This window comes from Macaca nemestrina, chromosome 15 (genome assembly GCF_043159975.1).
Source record: "Macaca nemestrina isolate mMacNem1 chromosome 15, mMacNem.hap1, whole genome shotgun sequence".
NCBI classification, from domain to species: domain Eukaryota; kingdom Metazoa; phylum Chordata; class Mammalia; order Primates; family Cercopithecidae; genus Macaca; species Macaca nemestrina.
In genome coordinates this window covers 103,961,798-103,982,407 of record NC_092139.1, presented here as the reverse complement: position 1 = coordinate 103,982,407, position 20,610 = coordinate 103,961,798, and the positions used below count along the sequence as shown (strand labels likewise).

The 20,610-nt window shown below is 49.9% G+C and overlaps 1 protein-coding gene across 1 annotated transcript in view; it reads left to right on the top strand.

The window, feature by feature from the left end:
- The window catches only part of LOC105464519 (myosin heavy chain 9), a 106,968-nt gene that overhangs the window by 27,954 nt on the left and 58,404 nt on the right, over positions 1-20,610 (top strand). The window contains exons 2-3 of the mRNA XM_011712493.2: positions 12,013-12,364; positions 20,151-20,307. Coding sequence (XP_011710795.1) covers positions 12,032-12,364; positions 20,151-20,307 — 490 coding nt within the window. The 5' untranslated portion in view covers positions 12,013-12,031. The remainder of the gene's footprint in view (positions 1-12,012; positions 12,365-20,150; positions 20,308-20,610) is intronic.

The following is a 20,610-nucleotide window of genomic DNA, read 5'->3' as shown; positions in this document are numbered from 1 at the left end:
AAGGGAAGGGGGGCCCACCCGCAGTCCTCAGCTCCTACCTCCTGGGCCCTGGGCAGCTGGGAGGAGCCCCTCACCCCTTGTTAGCCTAGGGAGAGTGAGGGCCTAGGTCGAGGCTGCTGTAGGTTAGCCCTGAGTGACAGAGGAGCCACTTTGCTGACCTAGCCTGTAGATAACTGCTCTGACAGCCCTGGTGTGTATTGCAGAGAGTGGGCTTGTGCATACCTGTGAGCAGACAGGACATGTTGCAGGTGGGAAAGTGAGGCCTGGGTGGTGCCTGCAGGATTGCACAGCTGGTCAGGGCCTCGCCAGACTCAAATCCAGCTCTTCTGCCACAGGCTTTGTACCCATCTCACCAGACCAGCATTTCCCAGACCAGCATGGAGAGAGATTTTTCCTGCAGGATATTCCTGGGATGGAGTTAAGCAGATTTCTTTTTTTTCTTTTTTTTTTTTTTGGAGACAGAGTCTCATACTGCTGCCCCGGCTGGAGTGCACCACTGCAAGCTTTGCCTCCCGGGTTTACGCCATTCTCCTGCCTCAGCCTCCTGAGTAGCTGGGACTACAGGCGCTCGCCACCACGTCTGGCTAATTTTTTTGTATTTTTTAGTAGAGACGGGGTTTCACCTCATTAGCCAGGACGGTCTCTGTCTCCTGACCTCGTGATCCGCCTACCTCAGCCTCCCAAAGTGCTGGGATTACAGGTGTGAGCCACCGCGCCCGGCCGAAGTTAAGCAGATTTCTTTTTGCAGGCTGCTTCCTACAACCTTTTGTGCATATCGTGATTGCAAGAGGGCCATAGGGAGGCAGCATTCCATCCTTACTCGGCCATGAAACTGTCTTCCCTCTGCAGATTGCTGTCTTTATAGTCACTGTCCCTGAGAGCTGTCCTCTATGGATGGACATAACCTGCAGAAAGAGTCACTAGACTCCTGGAAACTGATTTGCAGAGGGCCCAGGTGTCATTCCTAGGAAGAGTGGGGATTAAATAGCTCAGGATCACAAGATAGAGGAATTGGGAGGGGAATTCCTATCATGCCATTCTCCGCTGGGAACTCGAGCTACAACTCTTTTTTTTTTTCCCCCTTCATTCTAAAGCTAGGAAATTGAGGTGCTGACAGCTTCAAGGTCACAGGAATTGTGAGTAGGGGACCTGGGACTCCAACTCAGGTCTGTCTGGCCCCAAAGCCATAAACCCCATCATGGTGCATTACAAGCATTTATCTTGGGATTTGCAGAACCAGGACCTCACATGGCTGTGGTTTTTCCACCCTTCCGCCTCTCAGTTCTGAGTTGATACCAAAGGTCGATGTTGCCAGCACCTACTTGATAGATGGAGGCGTAGCCTTCCAGGAGGGCACACGACCTTCTCATGGCATCCTATCAAGAGCAGGGGCCATGCCAGCCAAGATTCTTTCTGGTTTGTTGGACTGGTAGTAGGCGGTAGGTGCCTCTACATTTAATCAGGGGGTGCTAGAAGGTTCTAGAAAACAGAGATGGTTGAACTATATGCAAAACCAATAAATTATCTTCAGTCCTCTTTGTAGATTGAAAGCTCCAATATGCATTCTTTCCCTTTTTGTTTTGAGGATTTAAAAATTAGTTCGTAAATGGTTTGGTGTTTGTAACAAATTAGGTGGCCGTAACCCTCATGCGTGTGTGGTTTCAACTTGGCTCTCCTGTTACCTTCAGCTCTCCAGCCCTGGCCCTCTTTGCACAGCCACAGCCCAAGGGGATTTTCCAGCCTCTTGGGACCTTCCCCGTTAAGTCTTTCTTGCTCATTTTGGCCTTGTTCCTCATCCATTCATTCAGGACACTTTAACTGAGCACCTGCTCTGGGCCCCGCATTGTGCTAGACATTTGGAATTGATGAATGAGACCAATTTCCTGTCCTCAAATAAAACTACAAATAGTGAGTATTTAGCTGTTTGGTTACGGTGGAACAAGTACAGAGCACAGATGAGAGGGACATATAAATGACACGTCTTTCTGCTGCAAAAAGTCTTTAGAGAAGGGAGTGTTTGAGCTGAGATCTCCGAGAGGGTTCCTAGTACAAAGGACACTTCTCTGGCTTCTTTGAAGGCCTGGAGGCCTGAGCGGAGTGTAATGTGAATGGAATTGATTATATGCCACTGGGGACAACTGTGGCAGAAAGGAAGGGCAGGGGTAAGATGAACAGGTGGGGTCCTAGAGGGCTTGCTTACCATGCAGAGAAGATTAGACTTTATTCTGGAGAAGGTGTGGAGCTGTTGAACCATTCTGAACTGACCAAGTAATATCGATGAAATAGGAAGTCACATAAATAGGAATTTGAATTTGTGAGTCATCAGAAAGGAGTTCTGTAGAAGTGGCAGGGGAGGCTAGGAGGGAGGCACTGGGAGCAGCCCAGAAGGGAGGGCTTGTGGGCCTGGACTGGAACAGGGCACGGGCAGTAGTGTTGGCAGCGGGCTAGGGAGGAGTTTACGATGACTGTCTTGGGTGGCCAGATGGACAGTGTCTCCCAGAGATGGACACCCAGAAGAGGGTATGGGTCTGGGGAGAGAAGGTGGGGGAGTTCAGGTGTGACGGTGTGTCCTCCAGGTGGAGATGGCTCGTTGGTAGGTGTTTAAATATATTTATTAATATATGAAGGGGAGTGGGGGAGAGCTCTGGGCGGGAAATAATCCGGGTATCCCAGTAGTGGAAGCCATGGATTTCCTGGGTCTAATCCAGATTGATTTGCCAAAAGTATTCAACAAATAGCATTTGGGCTTGGTGCGGTGGCTCACACCTATAATCCTACCACTTTGGGAGGTCGAGGTGGGTGGATTGCCTGAGCTCAGGAGTTCAAGGCCAGCCTGGCCAATATGGCGAAACCCCATCTCTACTAAAATACAAAAAATTAGCCAGGCGCGGTGGTGTGCACCTGTCATCCCAGCTACTCGGGAGGCTGAGGCAGGAGAATTGCTTGAACCCGGGAGGTGGAGGTTGCAGTGAACCGAGATCATGCCACTGCACTCCAGCCTGGGCAACAGAGAGAGACTCTGTCTCAAAAAAAAAAAAGCATTTGGTGGGATTCCCAGGGTGGGGTGAGCTGGCACAGCCATGTCAACAACTCCCACCCCCGACCTCCAAAATGTAGCTCCTGCTTGTCTTGCGTTAATCATCTGGATCCTTTGATGCTGGTGACTTTGCTTATGAGTCGCAGGCTGAGCTGCCGTGTTGGAGGTTCTGAAGGTGCTTCTTGCCTGCCTGGGGAGGCACATCAGTCTCTTCTGCCTGGTTGATGGGTTTACTTTTAAATTGGCTATTCAGGATCTTTAAAGCACAGTCCAGCAGGTGAATCTAGGTCAGATCTCTTAGAATACAGCATGTTACAAGGGCTGTCATTCCTTGGTGACAATGCCATCCGGAATGGCCATTTTTATGGGGTCCTGGGAATCATTTTGCCCTGAGGACTTCTGTTTTGTTAAGGAGATTTGGCCCGTGCACTTAAGAGATGGGGGAGGATGACGACTGAGAGGTCTGGCTTCATAGTGCAGCGTTTGCTTATACGAACCCCTTCAATCAGTGGGCTCAACTGGGGGCAATTTGTCTTCCCCCGCAACCCTCAACTTCCACCTTTGGTGATGTCTGGAGACATATTTGGTTGTCACAACTGGGGACAGGGTGCGACTGGCATCTAGTGGGTAGAGGCCGGGGTGCTGCTCTGCTGCTGAATACCGCACAAGGCACAGGACAGCCCCACCACAAAGGATTCTCTGGCCCTAGATAGCCGTAGTGCTGTGGCATTGTTTTGTATGTGGTTAGTGAGCGACCGTGCCTTCTTTCTGTACGTTGGCCCCCTTTTTTTTTTTGAGACAGAGTCTTGCTCTGTCGCCCAGGCTGGAGTGCAGTGGCTGGATCTCCGCTCACTGCAAGCTCTGCCTCCTGGGTTTACGCCATTCTCCTGCCTCAGCCTCCCAAGGAGCTCGGACTACAGGCGCCCGCCGCCTCGCCTGGCTCGTTTTTTGTATTTTTTTTAGTAGAGACGGGGTTTCACCGTGTTAGCCAGGATGGTCTCCATCTCCTGACCTTGTGATCCGCCCATCTCGGCCTCCCAAAGTGCTGGGATTACAGGCATGAGCCACCGCGCCCGGCCCGTTGGCTCTTGCTTTTCTCCCTCAGCCCGAAATACTTTTCCACCATCTCTTCCTTTCCCCGTCAATATCTTACCCATCCTCCAGGACACAGTTTAAATGTCACATCCTCCACGACACTCTCGCTTGAGCGTCCAAGGAATTGTCCTTTTCGCTTTGTTCCCACGGCAAATTGCGTGTTCCTCTCCTCTTCTTCACTGAGTCTGTGGTGGAGCTGGTTGTTGGCGTGGGTCTTCCTCTCTGCATGAATGTTCCACAGTGGTAGGCGTCCTGTCGTGTCGTTAATGTGCGTTTAAGGAATACATGCTGCATTAAGCAGCCCTGTGAGGCAGGGAAGGCAGCAGAAAATATTATCTGCATTTACAGTTGAGGCCAGAGAGGTGGCACCGGCCCGAGGCCACAGAGCAAGGAGTTTCGGCTTTCATCCACACGGCAGATCTGTCTAGCGGGTGCTTACTGCCTTTGGGTGTTGGATTCAGCGGTGAACAGGACAGAAGGAAGCCAAGGAACTTGCTTTCTGTCTCCTCTACCACATTGCCCAGGTGGACACTGCATCTAGTTACCTAGACGTGTGCATGCCCGTCCTGCTGTGTGACCTCATTAGAAACCCCTTGGGATCTTTATGCCTTTGTCATGATCTTTTTGCATGTGGATTCTCTATGTATTAGTTGATTGAATAAGTGAATCAAATGAGCTTGAAAAATTCTACATTATTATAGCAGCTGCTTTCAAAGAATCTCTCTTTTTTTTTTTTTTTGAGATGGAGTCTCACTCTGTTGCCCAGGCTGGAGTGCAGTGGCATGATCTCGGCTCACCGCAACCTCTGCCTCCTGGGTTCAAGCGATTCTCGTGCCTCAGCCTCCCTGGTAGCTGAGATTACAGGCACGTGCCACCACGCCTGGCTAAGTTTTGTATCTTTAGTAGAGACAGGGTTTCACTATTTTGACGAGGCTGGTCTCAAACTCCTGACCTCAGGTGATCCACTTGCCTCAGCCTCCCAAAGTGCAGGGATTACAGGCATGAGCCACCACGCCTGGCCCAAAGAATCTTTCTTAACAATGGAAGCCAGCTATTTTGACAGTTTTATTTAACTGAAAACCAGCAGCTGCAAGGAGAAAGAGAAAGGACATATTCACCTGTGTTCTCCAGGATGGGAGTGGGGAGGGAAACAAACAAACAGAGGGGCTGCTTGCGTACATCAGTGGTGAGGCTGGAATAGGGCTTTCAGTGTCTGGGCTGAGGCCGCTGGGGTGTCTGAACTGAAACCTTGGCATGCCCAGGGCCATTGGAGATTGGTTAGGTTAACTCCCGGCAGACTGGGCACAGAGAACTCAAATGGCTCACCCAAGGTCACACCCCCACCTTCTTAGCCCCCAGCAATTTAGGTTGGAAGGATGGAGTCCCTTGTGCAAGCCAGCATGGGAAGATGGGGTTTACAGCTTTGAGGTGGCATTATTAAAGTCTGCTTAATTAATAAGGGGGGTTCTCTGTTTGCTTCTTGTAGCCCCCTTGACCTCACCAGGAAGGCAGCTAAAGGGGAAATGGAGCAGGGAATTGAAGCCACACGGGGCTGAGTCTGACCCTAGGTTTTGTGCCTTGTCTGAGCCCCATTTCCCCCACCTGTAAAATGAGTATATATGTGCCTCATGAAATTATTGCAAGGATTGAGTGAGAACACACAGTGCTTACTAGCAGGCCCTCGGTCTATGCAGCTTTGTGATGAAGGTGATGACTTGGACGCTCCCAGCCTAGAACTTGGCCCATGGAAAGGTTTACATCAGCCCTCATTGTCTGGGAGTGGAAATGCTCTCAACGTTTCAACCAAAGATCCGAGAGTAGAATAAATTCTGTCTTTAAGGTGCTAGCTGTTCATTTTCCAGACAAACCCACAAATGAGTAAAAAGAGAAACGGAGGGAGAGAGGGAGGGAGAGGATTCTCTGGGAAAACAGGGAGAAATAAAAGATCCATATGGATGTTTGCGGGGAAGGGGAGAAGGCAAATAATTGAGGCATTACATTTTGGGTTGAAAGAAGATGTTTTTGGTCAACCTATTTACTTTCAGTTTCATCATTTCCTGAGAGTCCTAATTTAGCCTCTGGTTGTGTCCTGCTCGATTATGGCCTAAAAAGGCAACTGCTTGGGTTTCTTGGAGTTGGACTGGCACCCGCAGGAAGCCGGCGGGAAGGAAAGCGCTGGGGGATGGCCTCAGCCAGATCCAGTCTCATCTCCAGGGGCGAGAGCTGCTTGCTTCCTTCTGAACCTCTTGCTGGCCTGCCCATTCCCACAGGAGCTTGGGACTTTCTGAGCCCTGGAGATCTTTCCTCTGTGTGTGTGTGTGTGTGTGTGTGTGTGTGTGTGTGTGTGTGTGTGTGTGTTTTAGTGGTTGAGGATGCTGGTTGGTTGCTTTCACATGTACATCCTGCTCAAATGGCAGTGCACATCGATTCAACCCTTTTGGAAAACAACTGGATGGGACATCCCAGGACTGTAGAAATGTTTGTATGTTCTTTGCTCCTGTAACTCCACTTCTGGGAATGTGTCTGAAGGTGATGGTACACTAAGGCTGGCCGTGGTGGCTCACGCCTATAAGCCCAGCACTTTGGGAGGCCAAGGCAGGCAGATCACCTGAGGTCAGGAGTTCAAGACCAGCCTGGCCAACATGGTGAAACCCCATTTCTACTAAAACTACAGAAATTAGCTGGGCGTGGTGGTGAAAAAACCTTGTAAGTGGTCCTTAAAAAAAAACACACTTGAGAATATGATGCAGCTATTAAATGATGGACATTGAGGCCTTGGAGTCAGGAGTTCTGTGTTCAGGTCCTCATTCCCCCAGCTTGTGTGACTGAGTAGAGTTGCTTTCTCTCAGGGCCACTGCTGCATCATCACCTGTAAAATGGGTTGCATAAAATTGATTAACAAGCAAATCTGAGGCTGGGTGTGGTGGCTCACACCTGTAATCCTAGCACTTTGGGAGGCCAAGGCGGGCGGATCACCTGAAGTCAGGGGTTCGAGACCAGCCTGGCCAATATGGTGAAATCCTGTCTCTACTAAAAATACAAAAAAATTAGCCTGGCGTGGTGGCACACGCCTGTAGTCCCAGCTACTTGGGAGGCTGAGGTGGGAGAATCGCTTGAACCCAGGAGGCGGAGGTTGCAGTGAGCCGAGATCGTACCATTGCACTCCAGCCTGGGTGACAGAGCAAGACTTCATCTCAAAAAAACAAAAACCAAGCAAATCCTCGCCCTACAGGAAAACAGTCATAATAAGTAAGGAAAATACAAAATCTGAAACTCTGTCCTCTGCCTGATAGTTAAAAATCAAGTGTTTCCACGAACCAGGTCCAGAAAGGACCATGCAGAGAAAGAGAAAACTGATTTTGCAAGGAGGGGAAGGGTGGTAGGGGGAGTTTAGGAATTTAGGGGAATATTTTTCTTTTGTTTTCAAAAACCTTTATATTATGGGCAGTTTTAAAAAGTTTTGGCCGGGCTAGTGGCTCATGAGTGTAATCCCAGCACTTTGGGAGTCCAAGGTGGGCGGATCACCTGAGATCAAGAGTTAAAGACCAGCCTGACCTAAAACCCCGCATCTACGAAAAATACAAAAATTAGCCGGCTATGGTGGTGGGCGCCTGTAGTCCCAGCTACTTGGGAGGCTGGGGTTGCAGTGAGCTGAGATCTCGCCACTGCACTACAGCCTGGGCGACAGAGCGAGACTCTGTCTCAAAAAAAGTTTCAAAGAGGCCATTTAGCACAGCCATTTAGCACAGGACAGAGTAGGGAGGAGTGGCTGCACGCTGGCTGCTGTGTTTGATAGACTGCCTCCTGGATATCCTGCTGTCGTGACCCTTACTGAATTTTTAGCAGCTCTTTACTATCCTCCATTCATAAATGAGGCATATGGATTATAGATAAGGTGGTTTAACTCACATGCCTCCTAGAGAGGTCTGAGTATTAACCTGACCGAACACACTTAATACACACACACACCCCCCACGTCCCCAGGGGCACAGGAACCTCCTCATCGGATACGGATGGAAACAGCAGCTCTGCTGCAGCCCTGTGGCTCCCCATCATTGAATGCGGCTAATCCTGCCCAGGTGGGCGAGGGGACTTTCATAGAAACTCCACTATTTATCCTGACCTTTGCGGCTCTTCCTGCTGGTCTAACCCGTGTATTGATCTTGGCGCTGCTGCTAACCCACGTCATTCTAGCAGAATCGCTGAAACCAAATAGCCCTGTCCTTGGCCAGGCTGAGCAGAGCCCAGCCTTGCTTAATGAAAAGTTCTGGGAGGGAGGTGCCCAGGCAAGCAGGGGCTGTGACCTTCAGCTGGAGCCTTGGTCTTTGGAGGCGGGGGGTATCCCTGGCAGGATGCATTCTCTCTTGCAAGAACTATGGCTTGGTGGCCAGGCCTCTGCTAGCCTTCGCGTGGACACCACTGACCTGTGACTGTCCCCTGCCCTCCCACCAAGGCCCGAAAGTTGGGCAGGGTGAGGCTCTGAGGGCGGTTGGTTGGGTGGAATTCCTCCCCGCCAGCTGGTGTGATGTGTGTGACCCTCCAGTGCAGATTTCCAGGGCAGTCTGAGTGCCTGGGCCCTGCAGCCCGAGGGAGGCCATGGGCTGCCGAGAAGCCAGACTACCAGATGGGTTCTTTGCTGTTAGGGTTGGCATTGCTGGGGTGAAGCAGAGTTTGAGGAGGGTCAGAGCTCATTCTGCCATTGCTGATGGGCTGCAAGCTTGCTGCCAACAGTAGCGGGCTGAAGGAGTGAATCTTGAGTTGTAACGTGCCTGCTTTTTGATGGACCACGTGGTCCACACTGGGAAGGCTCACTCAGCCTTCCTGCCTGCCCGATAACATCCGGTAAATATTTGTTGAACACTCTGGAATGCATTCCTCTCCACCCCCCACATCACACTCAGCTCATAGGGACAGTTAGGGCCCAGCTCCAGTGCCGGCCTGGCTTCCAAGGGACCCCAGGCACAAGTGTTCTGGGAGGAGGCCAGGCACAGGGGCCAGGTGTCCCTGGGTTAGCATCCCACTCCATGCCTGGGCTGGGCAACTCTGGACAAGTGACTTGCCCTTTCTGAGTCTTTTTCCTAGTTTATGAATTGGGGAATCTGTTTCCTAGTTTATGAATTATGAATCTTGAGACAGCTCTTTCCCAGGATGGTTACCAGTTAGGTGAGGTGGTGAATAAACGGAGCTTGGTGCTGGGAGGTACTTAGTAACTGTCCCCTGCCCCTTCTGCTCTTGGTAGGAGTCTCATGAGGGGCACTGACGTCCTCAGATGCCTTCATTGGTGGGGTCAGCAGCATACTTAGGATTTTGGGGCATGGGGTTCAAGTGAGTCTCTCTCTGCTATTCATGGAGTTATCCTTCGTGGGTTTGGGGTCTATGAAAAGGCTGAGAACCAGCAGCCCCTGAGACCTGTGTTCTGTGATTGCTGCAAGGTCTTGAGCAGGCAGGGACGCGATGGGGAGACTTTGGGGAGCCTGGGTGCTGGGACGCTAGGGGTGCCTATTGACTAGTTAGTGGTCAGACACATGGTAGGGAGGCAAAGAACAACTAGGATTTACCTGGTGGGGAGAAACCTTGGATTTGCTTGAATGGACTGGCCAGGGTGGAAGTGCAGACAGCTGAAAAAAAGCTGGTGGTGCCCTGGGGGCTGCTCCTGGCGTAGACCCTAGACCTCAGACCCGCAGCAAAGACGGGGCGGCCAGGCAGTTCACAGCCACTGTTCCTGTCTTGTTTGCTCTGACTTTCTCTGAGCCTGGCCTGGTCTCAGGGTGGTCCTTGCAGAGTGGATGTAACCCCCTGGTCCCCACAAGGGTCTGTGGGGTTTGCCTGTGTTGGGAATGTCAACAGAGCCACCGGCCGGGGTAGCTGGTGTCGCCGCCAAGCTCTGTTCCTGGGACTTGCATCCCTTCTGGCAAAAGGGAGCCAGCAAACAGGGTTTTTTCCTGGAAAACAGCCCCTCCTGGAGTGAGTCCAGGGGAGCCCCTCGGCCTTGACTGAAAACCGCTAATGAGCCCAGATGAAAAGTTCTGGGCAGCCTAGACTTTTCCTTTTGTTCTTTCTCTCCCATGCCCCTAGCCTCCTTGGGATCCAAGACCCTCTTGGAATCTGGAAGCACGAAAGCCCATGGTATTCCGTATTTGGATCTGGGGACTTTCTGAATTGCAAGGGCCTGAGGGGAGGGGGCTTGATCTCAGAGGGAAAAAAAGCACCTTCCTGATCTTTCTTGATTTCCCGGCGGGAGCTGGGCAGTGAGCTTCTGGGCTGCCTCCTCTGGTGGCCACGAGCTGAGTCTGTTTTACACCATGGTAGCCACCTCAGGTGATCCCCGCCTGCGCCTCTGAGCAGGAAAAACGACTGTGTTAGCCGTGGAAAGGCCACAGGACTGAATGACTATGGAAAAGCCCGTTACATCCAGGGAACTTGTTTCCTCATCTGTAAATTGGTGATAATAATATATACCTTACCTGGTTTACAGAGTTGTTATGACAAAGACCTTTCGAGATAGCGAAATATGTGTGAAAGCATTTCATAAAGTATAAAACCACACAGATCTATACGGCATTATTATTTTATGTCTTTTTTTTGAGACGGAGTTTTGCTCTTGTTGCCCAGGCTGGAGTGCCATGGCACAATCTCGGCTCACCACAACCCTCGCCTCCCGGGTTCAAGTGATTCTCCTGCCTCAGCCTCCCGAGCAGCTAGGATTACAGGCGTGCGCCACCATGCCTGGCTAATTTTGTATTTTTAGTAGAGATGGGGTTCCTCCATGTTGATCAGGCTGGTCTTGAACTCCCGACCTCAGGTGATCCGCCCGCCTTGGCCTCCCAAAGTGCTGGGATTACAGGCCTGAGCCAGCGTCCCCAGCCTATTTTATATCTTCATTTTGCTGATGAGTTTTGAAAAAAGCAAACACACATGAACTTAAGTTCTCTTGGCCCATGAATTGTGAGGGTCACTTTTGACCTTAGTGTCCCCAGAGGGAAGCACTCTTAGCATTCTACATGTTTCTTGGAACCTGGCATCTTTTCTCTTTGCTTTTTTTTGGGCTGTCTTATCAAGATGGAATTCAAATCTGGTGGTAACATATATTGGTGTTTTATTTTCTTCTCTTGTCTTAGTTGACTTCATGAAATAAGAACAAGTTTTTTAAACTGGAAACTTCTGCCATATGGGGTTGTAGTCAGTTGCGTTTTTTTGGCTGATTAGAAACCTGTTTTTGTTGGAAATTCTCCTAAACTGTGTGGCTACTTTGGTACCTTTGTATGTGTAGCATAGCGACTTGAATTGCATCTGTCCTGGAGACTCTTGTTACGTTCATTTGGCACGATAGTTTTCTTGATGGATTTGTTTGATTGTGTATTGACCCTAGGGTGATACACCTTACCTTTAATTGCTAACAAAATCCCTGCTATCAGCCTGTTTCTCTGTTGCCCAGGCTGGAGTGCAGTGATGTGAGCCAGCTTACTGCAACCTCTGCCTCCTGGGTTCAAGCGATTCTCCTGCCTCAACCTCCCGAGTAGCTAGGATGACAGGTGTGCACCACCACACCTGGTTAATTTTTGTATTTTTAGTAGAGATGGGGTTTCGCCATGTTGGCCAGGCTTGTCTTGAACTCCTGACCTCAGGTGATCCGCCTGCCTTGGCCTCCCAAAGTGCTGGGATTAAAGGCATGAGCCACTGTCCTGGACCCAACTTATTTTTTCAGTGATGCACATCTTTATCCCAAAAGTGTGGAGCAAGAAAATTGTACAGCCTGGTTATACAGAGTTTTACTGCGTCTTAATCCTATACAGTTTGCAAAGAGAAGAGGTGTGCGTATGAGTGATCTCGTGTGGCTGATGTAGTTGTATGTAATGTGTTGTCTTTTTCCTCCCCCTTAGGTCCTGGCTGTAAGTCACCATGGCACAGCAAGCTGCCGATAAGTATCTCTATGTGGATAAAAACTTCATCAATAACCCGCTGGCCCAGGCCGACTGGGCTGCCAAGAAGCTGGTATGGGTGCCTTCCGACAAGAGTGGCTTCGAGCCAGCCAGCCTCAAGGAGGAGGTGGGCGAAGAGGCCATCGTGGAGCTGGTGGAGAACGGGAAGAAGGTGAAGGTGAACAAGGATGACATCCAGAAGATGAACCCGCCCAAGTTCTCCAAGGTGGAGGATATGGCGGAGCTCACGTGCCTCAACGAAGCCTCAGTGCTGCACAACCTCAAGGAGCGTTACTACTCAGGGCTTATCTACGTAAGTGGCTGCCCTGGCACCCTGCAGGATGGGTCTGAGGACTCCAAGTGGGGGCGGGCCAGGTCTTCCCATCACCCTCACATGCCTGGGCCCTGGCTCTCTGGTGGAGAAGGGGTCTGGAAGGAGTGCTGGGGTGACATCCTTGGACTTTGACATCTGAACATCCTAGTGGGATGTTCCCATAACATTATTCTTTTCCCTTTGCAGCCAAAAACAAAACAGGAAGCGTGTTTTAGAACATATGTAGGGAGAAGAATATGGCCCTGTCTGAGGGATGCCCACCCACTGGCCTTTGTCCTCAAGTTTTGGTGGAGATATGAAGGTTCAGGTCAATGTTGTAGATTCCTTCTCTTTTTTAATTTTTTAATTTTTTAATTTTTTTTTTTTTTTTGAGACAGAGTCTTGCTCTGTTGCCCATGCTGGAGTGCAATGGCGTGATCTTGGCTCACTGTAACCTCCATCTCCCGGGTTCAAGTGATTTTCCTGCCTCAGCCTCCCAAGTAGCTGGAATTACAGGCACCTGCCATAATGCCTGGCTAATTTTTGTATTTTTAATAGAGATGGGGTTTCACCAGGCTGGTCTTGAATGCCTGACCTCAGGTGATCCACCCACCTTGGCCTCCCAAAGTGCTGGGATTACAGGCCTGAGCCACCGCTCCCAGCCTCTTTTTAAAAATTTTAATTATTTTTAATAATATCTTAAAAAATATCTTTTAAAATTTTAATTATTTTTAAAAATATCTTTAAAAATATTTTTTATGGCCGGGCGCGGTGGCTCACGCCTGTAATCTCAGCACTTTGGGAGGCCGAGCTGGGCAGATCTCAAGGTCAGGAGATTGAGACTATCCTGGCTAACATGGTGAAACCCCGTCTCTACTAAAAATACAAAAAGAAATTAGCCGGGCATGGTGGCGGGCGCCTGTAGTCCCAGCTACTCAGGAGGCTGAGGCAGGAGAATGGCGTGAACCTGGGAGGCGGAGCTTGCAATGAGCCGAAATCAGGCCACTGCACTCCAGCCTGGGCAACAGAGCAAGACCCTATCTAAAAAAAAAAAAGATATATATATATATTTTATTTTATTTTATTATTTTTATTTTTTTTATTTTTTATTTTTTTTTTTGAGATGGAGTCTTGCTCTGTCACCCAGGCTGGAGTGCAGTGGCCGGATCTCAGCTCACTGCAAGCTCTGCCTCCCGGGTTTACGCCGTTCTCCTGCCTCAGCCTCCCGAGTAGCTGGGACTACAGGCGCCCGCCACCTCGCCCGGCTAGTTTTTTTGTATTTTTTTTAGTAGAGACGGGGTTTCACCGTGTTAGCCGGGATTGTCTCTCGATCTCCTGGCCTCGTGATCCGCCCGTCTCGGCCTCCCAAAGTGCTGGGATTACAGGCTTGAGCCACCGCGCCCGGCCTATATATATATTTTAAAATAAAATATCTCATTTAAAATATTTTTTAAGATAAAATATGTTATTTTTAAAAATATTTTTAAAAATAGCTTTATCTCTTTGATTTCTTTCCAATAAGCCTTTTGCACTCTAAAAATGTAGTAGATTCCTTCTAAAGTAGGGAGTGCCATCTCCTGGTTTCCTGCTTTGTTCCTCTTGCGCCACCAGATCCCCTCTCCCTTCACCGTTTGCCCCAAGCCCGTTTTTGGTATCTCTGCCATCTTTTTTTTTTTTTTGAGACAGGGTCTTGCTCTGTTGCCCAGACTGGAGTGCAGTGGCATGATCACAGCTCACTGCAGCCTCAAACTCTTAGGCTCAAGTGATCCTGCCACCTCAGCCTCTCTGGTAGCTGGGACTACAGGCCTGTGCCACCACGCCTGGCTAATTTTTTATATTTTTATTAGAGACAGGGTCTCATTATGTTGCCTAGGGCTGGTCTTGAACTCCTGTGCACAAGTGATTCTTCTGCTTGGGCCTCCCAAAGTGCTCGGATTACAGGCGTGAGCCACTGTGCCTGGCCCATCTTGTTCTTTATGGATGCATGTTGGTGTGACTTACTTCACTAGGGAGTATACTTTGAGCGGAGGTGAGCCACCAAGAGTAAGACTTGGCTCCGGGACTCTGTCCAGCACTTGAGTGCTGGTCCCTTGCCAGGCTTGACCAAGGGGGAGTGTATTGAGAGTCCAGCGTGTGCAAAGGGCCAGCACATGCAGCAGATCAGGGGTGTCATTTTCTTTCTTCTGGCAAGAAAGAAATGCAGAAAGACAGCCCATCACCAAGTTAGGAGACAGGGAGATGAGCATTTATGTATCCTGGAGGCAACAGGCTCTGGGATCACAAAGTCCTGTCCAATATCAACCTCAAATTCCTCTGTTCAACTCAAAGATATTTCCTTCTGGTTTTGTCCCCAGTGGGAAAGAAATATCTGCTTGTTATTATTCCTAAAATAGCTCTTTATTTCTTTATGCTGCTCTAGCCACCTTGAACTTTGGGCTGAATAAAACAGTCCTCAAAATGTTTTTGACCTAGAGGAAAAAAGCCATGAAGAGGTTATTATAGGTTGGGCATGGTGGTGCATGCCTGCAATCCCAGGACCTTGGGAGGCCAAGACGAGAGGATTGCTTGAGCTCAGGAGTTTGAGACCAGCCTGAGCAACATGGCGAAACCCCATCTCTACAAAAAATAGAAAAATTAGCTGGGCATAGTGTGGCGTGCCTATAGTCCCAGCTACTTGCTAGAGGCTGAGGTGGGAGGATCACTTGAGCCTGGGAGGTCAAGGGTGCAGTCAGCTGAGATTGCACCACTGCACACCAGCCTGGGTAACAGAGTCTCAAATAAAAAAAAGAGAAAAGACTATTATGGCCTTCCCACTTTATAGATGGGAAGACCAACTTTCAGACTGAGGGATTTTGCTCACGATCACATGTGTAATAAAAGGAGGTGGTGGCAGGCTCATTCCATTACAGAGATAGCAGCTCTCAAAGGGTCAGCTGTTTAATTTTCTGTATGATTTCAGAAAGACTTAAGCACATTTCTACGAGGTAGACTCATGCTTCTGAGTGCGCTGCAATGTGCTAAAGCCTTCAGTGGAGCCATGGGGTATTTTATTTGCCCGGAATTCCTGACAAGGACTGCATTTCCTTGTTGATTGCTAAATCAGTCTGTGTCAGTCTGTGACAACGAGGTCCTTGTTTTCTGCCATTGATGCCCACCCTTTGGGGATGAGCCTGGCTCATCAAGGACCTATCAACAAGTAGATATGTGGAACAGTCTCCTTTAAAGCCCAGCCTTCTTTTTTTTTTTTTTTTTTTGAGACGGAGTCTCTCTCTGTCGCCCAGGCTGGCTCACTGCAAGCTCCGCCTCCCAGGTTTACGCCATTCTCCTGCCTCAGCCTCCCAAGTAGCTGGGACTACAGACGCCCGCCACCTCGCCCGGCTAGCTTTTTTTTTTTTTTGTATTTTTTAGTAGAGACGGGGTTTCACCATGTTAGCCAGGATGGTCTCGATCTCCTGACCTCGTGATCCGCCCGTCTCGGCCTCCCAAAGTGCTGGGATTACCGGCGTGAGCCACTGTACCCGGCCGATAGCAAGGAACTTAAGCAGGGTCACACAGCCAGGTGTTGGCCAGGCTGAGACTGGAACTTGGGTTCCTGATTTTCAGCCCAATTATGTCTCATCTGTTTCTTGATGAGATTATCATGTGGACCAAATTAAAAGCCCCTGTCCCTAAGGAGTATTAACCACTGAAATTCAGACTTAGTGACTTGCAAATAAATGAATGACAGACTGTGCTTTAAGGAAGCACAGTGTCTATGGCGGTGACATGGGAGCTGCAGCCTCATTGTCTGGGATTGAGAGGTGCTCCTCTTGGCAGGCTTTATAGCTTATGTCACCCCCACTCTGCTGTGCCACTAAGCTGAGACGGCCTCTGCTCGGTAAAGCAGAGCCCTTAAGTGCTACAGTTGGAGCCTCCAGGACCTGGTTCAAATCCCAGTTCTACCCCGTACTGACCATGAGACATAGCTACATGGAGTCTCACTTTCTCATCTGCAAGGATTCCACGGGAACTTTCTAAAGCGCCCAGCCAGCACCTGGCTCGGGGCAGGGCCTGGGGGCCTGGACTCAGGCTGCTGATGTGTGTTATAAGTGAAAGTAACTCCTGTTCCTCTGCTTAGCTCTTTATTGGTGCCTTTTTAACTTGAGTCTCTTTTGGGATCCACTGGATATGAATTAAAACAAGCGGAGCACCTGAGCCTGCCTGAGCCTGCACAGAGCCTTTCCCTCCCACAAAAGGGAACAGTCATTATTCAGATATATTCAGTGTTAGTGGCTGCGTCTTTCCTCTGCAAGTCACACGCGGAGATTTTACTGTGGGTGGGCGTGGTGGGTAGTGCCTACGCCTTTTCTCCAGGACTCTTTGGCTGGAGGCATTAACTCTCATTTTCGCTTCCTTGCTGTCACCTCTGGTGTGCAGTTGTTCCTGCCTCTTACCAGCCTTCTTCTAAGCATCATCACTAAGAGGCCCATTGATGGCCTCTGCAGTCACTGTAGTGGAGACCCCAGCAGGTGCAGAGCTATTAAGATGTCAGCGCCCCTGGGCGGGGCCGCCTGGGCAGGAGGTGCTGCCTCATTCACGGTCTATCTCTCCATCAAGCTTCCAAATCATGACCTCAGGAGCCTTCGTGCAGCCTGTTTGCCCAGCATTGTGGGCGGCGTGGCTAATTCTGAGCCACAGCTGCTCTGTCTTTTTCTTCAGGGGGTGAGGCCCTGGGATGGGGGCGGATGGGCACAAAGAGCCTCTGTGGCCTGTGAATGGAGCAGCACCATGGCGTGGCCGCGCCGCGTGGGAGCAAAGCCGCTTTGCTCGATGTCTTGCCTCCACGAGCATCCAGTGAATCTCCTTCCTCCCACCTGAGCCTCAGTGCTCATTCCACAGGGCTTAGCTCCATCATCACTGATTTGATGGGATTAGCCCAGAGAACTTGGAGCTCCCGTAGACCACTCCACAGGACCATCTGCCCACCCAGCTGTCAGAAAGACTTGTCCTAATGACCCGCAGTCCCCTTCTGCTGTCAGCACCAGCTGTTTCCAAACATCTGGCTCCATGGCACTCCCTTAGTGTGCGACCACGTGTCCTTGATTTTCCTGGGCTGGATTTCCTAGAGTGTGGGTTTTCTCAAAGTCCAGGAACAAAGCTTGATTGTTTCTGAGCTCCTGGGGTGACCTTGCTGTTCCCTGGCCTTCTGTCTTGTCCCCATTCAACATTCACGCAGAGGGAAAACCAGAATAGGCTCCCGCTTCTCTTCCTCCTGAAATGCCCGGGCCCGTAGGTTGCCAATACTGTGTTTGCATTTCTTTGCCTCAGAGCTTTCCTGGTCTCTTGTGAAAAGAATAGTTGGAGGGAAAACAAGTGACTAATTATCCCAGGAAGAAAGGAAATCAAGGGCCCTGCATCCCTTTTTCCAAGCAGCCAAACATGTTTGTCCATTTTTAAGCTCAGCTGCTCTTTTCTTTTTAAGAGACAGGGTCTCCCTCTGTCACCCAGGCTGGAGCACAGCATTGCCATCATGGCTTATTGCAACCTCGAACTCCTGGCCTCAAGTGATCCTCTCATCTCAGCCTCTTGAGTAGCTGGGACTACAGGTGCATGCCACTACACCCACCTAATTATTTTTTAATTTTTTGTAGCGATGGAGACTTGCTTTGTTGCCCAGGCTGGTCTTGAACTCCTGGCCTCAAACGATCCTCTCACCCTGGCCTCCCCAAGTGCCGGGATTCCAGGTGTGAGCCCCTGTATCTGGCCTCTGCTGTTTTGAATACATACCATTGTGTGGTTGGTGGGGCCCTCTGCATTCTGCCTTTAGTCTAATTGCTGCCTGGAAGTTCCCTGTGCCAATAGCCTTTGGCCAGTGCCTGAGAAGAGCCTTCTCTTCATGACTGGTTCCTGTGTGGACCCTGTCTTTGGGTTCAGCCACAAGATCCATCCCCAGTTTTGGAGTGACTGGACAGGGCACAGGTCAAGGGGGCTGGGTTGACCCCATAGTGCATAGACTGGTGGCTGCTTCATGAACAATCAAGGTGCAGGCCACTTGTGATGGAGAAAACAGAGGATTGGAAGGAGCTTGGAGAACCGGCCTCCATGACCAAGGAGGTTGGCATTGGAGACCCGAGTCTGCTCCCAGCTCTGCCCAATGCCTTGTGACCTTCCATCGTCACTTCACAGAGGCAGGGCCGCAGTTGATGTGGTGCGTGGAGCCCTGGCCTCACTTCGCTGGGTCCCTCAGGCCCATTTTCTTAGGAAGAGGGTACTTGGGTTGCTCCAGCTTCTTAAAGAGAGTTGCGTCCCCCAACTGAGCACCTACCACCTGGGTGGTCTTGGGAGTCTTGCGCAGCTATTAGGAGTCTCTGTCTTTTTTTTTTTTTTTTTTTTTTGATGGGGGAGAGGGATCTTGGGAGAAAAAAATAACAGGAAGTTTATTAGAAAAAGAATTAGTAGTCACAAGGTAAAGTATATTTACCTGAAGACACGGAGGCAGTCACAAGGTAAGGTGTATTTACCTGAAGATGAGGAAGGACAGATGTGTGTAAACTGTTGCTGTTGGAAATGATTCTCCTGACCTGCCCAGAGCTACTCTCCAAGGCTGTGCTGCCTGCTGTGTAAGCGCTTCATTTAATCCTCTTAACCACCCAATGAGGTCTAGAGCTCTGCCTGTCCCCGTTTTTCACATCAAGAAATGGAGGGAGAGAGAGGTTAAGAACCTTACCCTTACTGAGATTTGAACTCAGGATATCTGACTCTGGGGGGTCTTATTTGAAATTGATTAAGTCACACTTGGAGTATTGGGTGTATTTTAGGTACCTCACATTAAGGATGTTGATTATTTTTTTTTTTTTTTGAGACGGAGTCTCGCTCTGTCACCCAGGCTGGAGTGCAGTGGCCGGATCTTGGCTCACTGCAAGCTCCGCCTCCTGAGTTCACGCCATTCTCCTGCCTCAGCCTCCCGAGTAGCTGGGACTACAGGGGCCCGCCACCTCGCCCGGCTAGTTTTTTTGTATTTTTTAGTAGAGACAGGGTTTGACCGTGTTAGCCAGGATATTCTCGATCTCCTGACCTTGTGATCCGCCCGTCTCAGCCTCCCAAAGTGCTGGGATTACAGGCTTGAGCCACCGCGCCCGGCCTGGATGTTGATTAATTGTGTTCCCCTCCAGAGAAGAAGTCTTGGAGAAAGCTCACAGGGAACGTGAAATAGTCTTAAAGTTTTTGAGGGATTTGCTTGTGAATGTCTCTAGAAGATTCCAGAGAAAGAGGTGTCTGTCTGGTTCCCAGTATCCCACAAAAGATCTAATTGGTTTAGGACACAGTGCGTTTTTCCAGTGCTAGAAAGGTGTAAGCTTCACTATCTCTCAGCGTCCTTCAGTGTGGAATGATTTGGGTTTCTGCAGTTTGCTGCACTGCAGCTGAGCCCTCTTCTGTTTATGCCTCTCTCACGATGACAAACACATCTCTCATTGTCCTCGGATCTGAGTTTTGTAACTGGACTTCTGCTGTCCGTTGGGCACAGACCTTGCCTGGTGGATACACACACTCAATGACCTATGAGGCTGGAGCACTCCTGCAGTGGAGAGGAAGGATCTTCACTTACAGGGCAGAAGGAGGATGCCGGTGCTCCACACCTGCAACAGGGCTGTGGGAGCTGGGCCACTGGGAGCAAGGGCCATCAGGGACTGCCTTCACGTCAGGCTGACTCAGGTCCTTTGAAGCCGCAGATATTTTGCTGCGAAGTTTGTACACTAGTGAGAATCAGACTTCCTAACCCGTTCCTATCTGCCGCTCTTTTCTTTAGACCTATTCAGGCCTGTTCTGTGTGGTCATCAATCCTTACAAGAACCTGCCCATCTACTCTGAAGAGATTGTGGAAATGTACAAGGGCAAGAAGAGGCACGAGATGCCCCCTCACATCTATGCCATCACAGACACCGCCTACAGGAGTATGATGCAAGGTGGGTGACGCAGTGTGAGCCCACCTGGGGCTGAGTCTTCTTCACCTGGGGCCTCATCGACACCTCCACAGGTGCTAAGTCACATTTGGTGCCACATCGATCTAGTGGCTGGTGATGGGCAGTGCATCATGGAGGTCTGTAGACCTCTGTATGAGAGCCAGGGCCAATGGCTATCCAGAGGACATGTTTACATGTTGATAGAATGTTCTAGAAGCTTTAAAATATACACATCCTAATTTTTCTCCCAATTTCTCATACTTTTCAAGAGCTCTTGTGCCTGTCCCCTCTGCTTTCTTTTAGGCC